The 9747-nt window shown below is 35.0% G+C and overlaps 1 protein-coding gene across 6 annotated transcripts in view; it reads right to left on the reverse strand.

Annotated features, from left to right (window-relative positions):
• Positions 1–4467: 4467 nt before the first annotated feature.
• Positions 4468–9747, reverse strand: part of RRAGB (Ras related GTP binding B) — a 50711-nt gene continuing 45431 nt past the window's right edge. For all 6 annotated transcript variants that reach the window (XM_008703180.2, XM_040631146.1, XM_008703182.2 and 3 more), the window contains 3 exons: positions 7166–7257; positions 5976–6091; positions 4468–4988 (listed from right to left, as the gene is read on the reverse strand). In XM_008703180.2, the coding sequence (XP_008701402.1) occupies positions 4891–4988; positions 5976–6091; positions 7166–7257 (306 nt within the window). In that variant the 3' untranslated portion in view covers positions 4468–4890. The remainder of the gene's footprint in view (positions 4989–5975; positions 6092–7165; positions 7258–9747) is intronic.

The following is a 9747-nucleotide window of genomic DNA, read 5'->3' on the forward strand; positions in this document are numbered from 1 at the left end:
ACTCAAAATGGATGAAAGACCTCAATGTGAGACAGGAATCCATCACAACCCTAGAGGAAAACACAGGCAGCAACCTTTTTGACCTCGGCCCCAGCAACTTCTTTCAAGACTCATCTCTAAAGGCAAGGGAAACAAAAGTAAAAATGAACTCTTGGGACTTCATCAAGATAAAAAGCTTCTGCACAGCAAAGGAAACAGTCAACAAAACTAAAAGGCAACCCAGGAATGGGAGAAAATACTTGCAAATGACAGTTTGGATAAAGGACTAGTATCCAAGATCTATAAAGAACTTGTCAAACTCAACACCCAACAAACAAACAATCCAGTCAAGAAATGGGCAGAAGACATGAACAGCACTTCTCCAAAGAATACATCCAAATGGCTAACAGACACATGAAGAAATGCCCCACATCACTTGGCATCAGGGAAATAAAATCGAAACTCCAATGAGATACCACCTTACACCAGTTAGAATGGCAAAAATTAACATGACAGGAAACAACAAATGTTGGTGAGGATGTGGAGAAAGGGGACCCTCTTATACTGTTGGTGGGAATGCAAGCTGGTACAGCCACTCTGGAAATCAGTATGGAGTTTCCTCAAGACATTAAAAATAGAGCTACCCTGTGACCCAGCAATTGCACTACTAGGTATTTACACCAAAGATACAGATGTAGGGAAAAGAAGGGGTACCCAATGTTCATAGCAGGAATGTCCACAATAGCCAAACTGTGGAAAGAGCTGAGATGTCCTTCAACAGATGAATGGATAAAGATGTGGTTCATATATAAACGGAGTATTACTCAATCTTCAGAAAGGATGAATTCCTACCATTTGCACTGACATGAATGGAACTGGAGGGGATTATGCTAAATGAAATAAGCAGAGAAAGACAATTATCATAAGGTTTCACTCGTATGTGAAATATAAGGAATAGCACAGAGGACCTAGGTGAAGAGAGGGAAAACTGAATGGAAAGGAATCAGTGAGGGAGACAAACCAAACCACTGGGAAGCAAACTGAGAGTTACAGAAGGGAGGGGTTTGGGGGATGGGGTAACCAGGTGATGGGTATTAAGGAGGGCATGTGATGTGATGAGCACTGGGTGTTATAAAGAACGGATCATTGAACACTACATCAAAAACTAATTGTGTACTGTAGGCTAATTGAACATAATAAAATAGATATGCGGGTGAGAATAAAATATTTTTTTTTAATTTTAAAAATTGTTCACCAGGAGCTATTGGGATTTATTCCTGGGCTGCAAGGTTGTTCAATATTCACAAATGAATCAACGTGATATACCACATTAATAAAAGGATAAGAATCATATGATCATTTCAATAGATGCTGGAAAAGTATTTGACAAACTACATCCATTCACGATAAAAACTCTCAACAAAGTAGGTTTAGTGGGACTATAACTTCAATATAATAAATGCCATCTATGAAAGACCTACAGCTCGTATCATCTTGAATGTGGAAAAAATGGAAAGCTTTTCCTTTAGGGTCAGAAACAAGATAGGGATATCCATTTCGTCCTATTTTTAAAGGGCCCAAAGAATTAGAGGCTAATTTATGCTCACAGTGGCCCAATTCTGGGGAGGATCCCTGAATACTGAAAAACTCCTTAAATTTGACTTAAATTCTTCAAGGTGGAATTTTTTTTTATCCTGAATCTGCTTTTCATTGCATATTGTGTTAAAGCTTTTTATTCCATGTGGCAAAGCCCCAGTGAAGACAGGAATAAGAGAGGTAAACAAGCATTTGGTTTACTATTTGCACAGTAGCCAACACAGTGGGAGTCTCACAGTTAGGTACCACACCTGGATGCACCTCACATTCTCCATTCTGAGTAGGCTCTTATTCAGGGAGGCCATATAACTTCAAGGTTAAAGTTAAGTGCACAAACTCTGGTGTTAGATTACCTAAGTTCAAACGTCAGCCTCACCACTACTGCATAACTGGGCAAATTTCTTATCCTCTCTGGGTCTAGTTTAGTCATCTCATTTATGGAACATAAGAAGTAGGAAGATCGGTAGGAGAAGAAAGGGAAGAAGCAAAGGGGGGGGTAAACAGAAGGGGGAATGAACCATGACAGACTATGGACTCTGGGAAACAAACTGAGGGCTTCAGAGGGGAGGGGGGTGGGGGAATGGGATAGGCTGGTGATGGGTATTAAGGAGGGCACGTATTGCATGGTGCACTGGGTGTTATACGCAAGTAATGAATCATGGAACTTTACATCAAAAACTAGGGATGTACTGTATGGTGACTAACATAATAAAAAATATTATTAAAAAAATTACCAAAAAAATAATAAATAAATAAATGGAACAGAGATAGTACTTACCTCAAAAAGTTATTGTGAAGATTGAATGAGGTAATCCTTATAAAGCATTTACAAGCTGACAGTAAATACTCAACTAAAGGTAATAGTGTTCTCCTTTGGCAACCCACATAAATTTTTATGATATCCTATTGAGGTAGAAAATAAAGCTGGTTGAAACTGGGAAAAGCTAGCTCCCTACATAAATCACTTCTCATACTCTATGCTAATAATGGTTTCTGTTTCCAACATATCACTTATGAAATAAAAGCTTCCTGGTCATTATGTTTGTGTAAAACAGTACTTCGCAAACATTTAGATCACTTTGAGAATCAGTGGTCTATACTATATATATTTTACTTGGTACAATGCCTTCAACTTATCCTTATAAACTTAGTGAATACATGTTGTCCTACTCCTGCTTCTACATTTCCTTTTTTTCCCTAAAGCAGTGGTTCCTGAAGTATAGTCCCTGGACCAGTAGGATCAGTAGCAGCTTCACCTGTTAACTTGTGAGAAATGCAGATTTCTGGGCTCCACCCCAGACCTACAGAATCAGAAACTCTCACTGGTGCATGCGGGGTAGGAGTGTATTTTAACAATTCCCTTCCAAGTGATTCTGATGCCTGCTCAAGTTTGAAAACTATTGCTCTATCTTACTAACATCACTAACATAGTCTATAAAAAGCACATTTCATTGTTATCAGTAATCCCATAATTTTCACATCTCTGGTTTTGATTTCATCTCTCCTTTTCTGTGTATATGTTTTCACTGTCCACTTCTGTTAAATTCAGTTTCTAGGTCGTTCCATCTTTGAACAAATGTCTATTTCAAAACTTTTTTTTGTTTTCAGTGACAAAGACGACTGGCTGGTCATTACAATAATAAAGATTAAGCTGAATCATAACCTTATTTTTCTAACCTTTCAACCTCTTATAGTCCAAGTTATAACTAGAAAATGAGCAAGGGTTGAACCAAGAGCAAATAATGATGTAACTGTATTTTTTTCATGCTCATTTAATGTCTGTATCTGTAGCTATCTATCCACTTTCTTAAAAAAAAAAAAAAAGCAAAAAGCAAAACACCGACTTTTGTGTAGTTCCTTCAAATCCCACCCCAGATATTGAGGATAATGAGAACATGTCAAATCATGACTCATATTAGTCACAGAACAGACCCCTGGTTCATTTGCTTTTTTCATTTTCCTAGATATTAAGAAGATAAAGTATCTGGAACATCTACTAAAAAACTCCCATTCTGCAGAGGATTAATACAACTGTTGATAAAATTAGTTCCATGAGCTTTTAAAGCTGGAGAATTTTAATCTATGTAATGTAGGCTACCTAAACACCATGTTCTTCACTGCTTAGTGAAAACTATTTCTCTCAACTAGGAATGACAAGATTGGGAAAGGTGAGATTCTGTTGGTCTGGAAGTTTCTTCATGATACAGAGACAAAAGAAATGAGATGAATATACTGTGCTATAGATTCCCTAAATGCTTCTGTATTCTGTTATTACATCTATGGAAGCTGAAAAAATTAGGGCTTTGATTGAGTAATTCTAGTTAGTGCTGTCAAGCTCCATTTCTCCCAGTTCACAATGCTTCATCTTTTCTTTAGGGGATGAAGTTAAACACAACTTCCTGAAAAACATTTTAATACTACTGGACAAGGCATGCATTAGATGGAATATATAAAATTAACCATTCCTGGACTACAGAGAAAGAAGACTTAGATCTCATAAACCCTATCTCTTCTCCCTCAACTTTTTATTCATTCCTTCTCCAGTTGCATCCTGGAAGAGATTTTCAACACACCTCAGGCCTACATTACTGCCACAGCTTCCCCAAATACCACCAGTCAGCCCATACAGTCTAGGTTAATTTTCTTTCAAAATTCCTTTCACGTAATTCCCCTTCTCAAAAGCCTATAATGGTTTCCTATTTCTTATCACATTATATCTAAACTCTTCTACCTAACTTTAAGGCTATAATCTGGCTCCATCCTTCCATTCAACTTTATTCTGTAATATTTCCCAAACAGCACAACCCCTCTCCCTAGAATAACTGTGAAATTCATTTACTCTTTCTTAGGGAAAAGTTGAAGAAACAAGGAAAAGAAAAACAGACACTGAAATCCCTAACAGCAAAGTTTATTTATATTTCAAGTTAAGGAATATTTTTAATGCATGCTGAGAAAACAGTAATATTCCAAACTTACAGGTTGCTATCTGATAAGGAATACAAGATGATGTTGGGAAAGGCTTTGGCATACACAACTATTAGAACCAGGCTATCAGAACACACACAATTAGAATCTTGTTATCAGAACTTACATATCACATAATTTTATGTCACATCAAGTCCATGAACAGCTCATCTTCTAACTTCTTACTGGCTATTTCAGTAAATAGCATTCAAGGTTAAACATTAAGACTAGAGAGTAGGAAAGAAATACAGAAATGGTAAGCATCACATTTCAGAGCCTACATATACGAATACATTAACATTAATTAAGAAACAGTATTTCAAAATTTTTTGAAACAACATTTGGCAATGTTTAGCGCATGAGAAGACACTGCTTTGGTCCATCCACCCTTTCCAGCTTTTCAAAGTGTTTTCTGGCATTGCGGATGTTGATCAGAGTAGCGGCAGAAGCTGAGGGTAGGGGTGGAGGAGACAGCCAACAGAATAAGTACAGGCAGCCAAAGTAATGTCTGACTAATAAAAACAAATAAACTCTCTCAACATATGTCACAGAGAACATATAGGAATAGGAGATCCCAGGTTAACCATGACTTAATTTTTCTGAATAAGTAGACTTATTTATATTCTAAATACTACGTTTCCAAAATAAAATTTCAAAATCTTTTAGTTTGTTTTACTTTTAGAATAAAACCCATTATCTTATGTTGTATTTTAATATTAACCTAAGGTAGGAAAAGTGAGTGGATCAGAGATAATTTAAACTTCTGGGAACATCCTAGAAATATTAAACTAACGAAACATTGAACATTATATTAAAAACCAATGATGTACTATACCTTGGCTAAGTGAACTTAAAAAAAAGAAATACTGCTAGAACCTTTATTTCAGTGGGTATGATAAATATGGCTATTATGTCATGGAAGTACCAAATACCTCCCTTTATACCCATAACACAAAAGGGAATATGGTACTTAGGAATATACAATGACATATAAAATGGTTCAATATTTAGTAGTTCAGAACTTTGATTAGTCTTTTAAAAATGTTCATATATGAAGCATAAATCATACATTTGGGTTCTCTTTAAAATCCCTAGATTTAGTAACTTCATTTTTGAAATACCTTGAAGTAAAAACAAAATACCCTAGAGTCTAAATTATTTTTAAGCTTCAAAATATAAGTCTATGAAACAAAAAACTACTTACTACTAGTACTATTTTAAAATAGCTTTTTTATTGTGGTAAATAATACATAACAAAAAAATTACCATATTAAACATTTCAAAATATACAGGTCAGTGGCATTAATTATATTCATACTGCTATACAACCATCCCCACTACAAAATGTTTTTTTATTATCTAATAAAGTACTACCTCTAGGGCAATTAGTTTAAAGAATGTGGCTTTAAACCTATGTCAGCTAAGTTTAAACTTACGAATGGATGGATCGGACATCACAACCATCACATAAGTGTTGGAGGTAAAGATGTCAATGAAAGCAGCAAAGTTAGAATTTCTGACTTCCATGCTCTGAAAAGAAGCAGCTAGTTTGCTATAAGAGAAATAAGTAAAAGAAGTAAAGAACATAAAATAATATCAATATAAAACATTCTTACCTTTTATGTTAAACATTTCATACCATTATACCTTGATTCACCACTTCATTAAGATAATTAATCACTAACCCCACTTTGTCTTCCAAGGAAACTTTCATGCTAAATTTAGTATGTTTTGGAAAGTGACTTAGACAGAAAGTGAATTAGGGCTTGATATTGACTGTCAAATGGGCTTAGACCCAGATCCATGTTAAAATATCATGTTACAAAAGATTTCTCTAATATTTAAGAAGCTTAAGTTGAAATTTTCCTATCATTGTGATTAATAACTGTATTTTTTGAACGTTAGTTATATTGAAATTCAAGAAATGATCTCATTTCTTCAAAAACAAACAAGATAATTATATTTGCATGTCATTTGCTATTTCTTCTTAAAAATGTAGGCATAAACATGCCAGTAAGTCTCAGAGAGTGCTAAGGCATAAAAAGAGTAAATTTATACCTGTACTTATACCTGTCCTATTGTCTGGGCATCAAAGTTTTACCAGGATAAGAATTTTGCTGATTAAATCTTTACTAAATTATAACTTTCCACCATTCTTTCTTCCTATATTCACAATGCTATGATTCAAACTGTATTTTATCAAAGGTGAGACATCATGGTTAGGCATTTCTAGAATCTATTCTGTACTATTCCTGAATCATTACCTCGCTATTTTAATTACTGTAGTTTTATAGTAAATCTTATTATTTGGTAGGGTAAATACTCCTTTCTTCTTTTTCAAAACTCTCTTGGACATTTTCTGTTTATTTCTTCCTAAATAGTATCAAGTATCTCGAAAGGGTATTCTGTTTAGTTATTTTTCACATGCTTCTTCTCTAACAGTTGAGTTTGCATTAAAGGACAATGACTTTTACCTCAGTCAATTACAGGCTCCCTTAAAGGTTAACTTTCTTTTCAATTAAATGAACTTTTCTGAATATAGAAATGCAGTCTACTATAGTTATTTGAACCTCTCAAAAACGATAATTTCTTTCCAGACATAAAGAAATCACATAAGATTTCTTACCTGCAGCTCAGCTTAAACTGTTTAATAATGTTGCTGATTTTCTCAAATCTGTGGGCATCACGCTGCTCTTTACACTGATAGTGAGAAATCACCTACGAAAAAGAGCAATGCCTTTAAATATGCAATGTAGTCATATCACCCTCTTCTACCTACTCCTCAAGGCAGACCTCTGTCAGTCTCCTGGTCACCCTGATTTTCAGGGTAGACTTGGCACCTGGCTTAATGTCTCTTCTTTCCCATATCATGTCAATGTTCTGCATAATTTCAACATCCCTATGGATAACCAATAGTAGTGTTTGGTTATAATTTTATTAGAGCATTAAAGTATTATCTATTTTGGTTCAGTGTTGTTCTTCCTCACTTATTTTAATCATTAAATGTTCATCTTATTTCAATATTTCACAGCATGTTTTTGGTTAAATAAGTACTAATTAAAAAGGAAAAATATAAAATTTTTAGCTGTTCTTCACAAGGACCTAATGTATTGATTTTAATGAAGGCTATAACTTCATTATGTAACTTTGGTATTACATTTAAAAATCTTAATTATGCAGTGAAGCAAGCCCCCGCCTGTCCCCACCTCTTTCTTATCAGTATCCTCTCCATGCTCCTAGCTGACTGTCCCATGGGGCCTGAAGTGTTTACTTTGAAACAGTGTTCAAAGCAGGACCATAAAGCATAAAGCAGGATTTTTTCCATAGCTGCGTGGATAGGTAGCTAGTAATTATGGAATAAGACTGTGGTTCTATTTTGTTGGTTTTCAAAACTGAGGGCAGGATTAGGAAGAACGGTCAGGGGCATTCACATTGCACTGCTACAGGTCTAATTCTTAGACTGGCCGAGACACACAAGAGTGAAAATATTTGCCAAGAATGTTTTCATTAATTAAGAATGAATGCTGGAGGTTCAAATACGATCAGATACCATTGTAGTTTCAACTACAAATGATGCTGACTGATGATGCAGCAGCATATTATAATCATGAACTGTGAGGCAGCTTCCAGGAAACCAAAGTCCTTGGGTTCCAAAGGGAATCTTTGGGTTTCAGAGGTTACAAAGCTGCAATTTAAAGGAATTGATGGAAGGGCACCACCCATCCTGGAGCCTATGGCTTAATTTGACTCAACACTGGAAACCTCACCCAGCCTGGACATGGACAGGATTGACACTGAAAGCTCTTTCCCAATTCTGTGCATGGTGGTGCATGGCTGTTCTTATTCAGTGGAGTAATTTGCCTGGTTAATTCCTATAATGAACAAAACTCTGGCATGCTAACTAGTACATGACTCCCAAGCTAGAAGCACCCAAATGCATAAAGCAGTTAATAACAAACATAAAGGAACTAATCAATAATAATACAATAATAGTAGGGGATTTTATATCACACTTACATCAATGGACAGATCATCTAAACAGAAAATCAACAAGGGAACAATGGCTTTCAAAGACCTAATGTAACAGATGGATTTAATAGATATATTCAAAACATTCCATCCTAAAACAACAGAATACACATTCTTCTCAAGTGCACACAGAACAATCTCCAGAAGATATCACATATTAGCCCACAAAACAAACCTCAACAAATTCAAGAATATAGAAATCACACCGTGTGTATTTTCTGACCACAATGCTATGAAACTAGAAGTCAACCACAAGAAAAAAATGGGAAAGACCACAAATACATGGAGGTTAAATGACACACTACTAAACACTGAATGAGTCAACCAAGAAATCAAAGAAAAAATTAAAAAGTACATGGAAACAAATAAAAATGAAAACACAATGGTCCAGATCCTCTGGGATGCAGCAAAACCAGTTCTAAGAGGGAAGTTTATAGCATTACAAGCCTACCTCAAGAAGCAAGAAAAATCTCAAATAAACAAGCTAACCCTACACCTAAAGGAGGTATAAAAAGAACAACGAAACAAAACCTAAGCCAGCAGAAGGAAGGAAAAAATAAAAATTAGAGCAGAAATAAATGATAAAGACATATAAAAAACAACAGAACAGATCAATGAAACCAGTAGCTGGTTCTTTGAAAAAGTTAATAAAATTGATAAACCTTTAAGCCAGACTTATCACGAAAAAAAGAGAAAGGACCAAAATAAATAAAATCATAAATGAAAGAGGAGAAAAAACAACCAACCATACAATCATAAAAGAGTATTATGAAAATGACAACGCAGAAGAAATGGATAAATTCCTAGAAACATATAAACTACCAAAACTGAAACAGGAAGAAATAGAAACCTTGAACAGCCTGATAACCAGGAAAGAAATGGAATCAGAAATAAACAAAAGTCCAGGGCCAGATGGCTTCACTGGCAAATCCCTCTAAACAATTACCTCTAAAATTCCTCTAAAAAATTACCTTAGGTGAATTCCACTAAACATTTAAAGAAAAGTTAATGCCTATGGTTCACAGTATTCCAAAAAATAGAAAAAGAAGAAAAACTTCTAAATTCATTCTATGAGGCCAGTATTACCCTGATAGCAAAACCATATAAAGACATCAATAAAAAGAGAACTACAGGTCAATATCCCTGATGAACATAGATGTAAAAATTGCCAACTAAATA

The sequence above is a fragment of the Ursus maritimus genome, assembly GCF_017311325.1.
Source record: "Ursus maritimus isolate PB19 chromosome X unlocalized genomic scaffold, ASM1731132v1 scaffold_X1, whole genome shotgun sequence".
Lineage (NCBI taxonomy): Eukaryota > Metazoa > Chordata > Mammalia > Carnivora > Ursidae > Ursus > Ursus maritimus.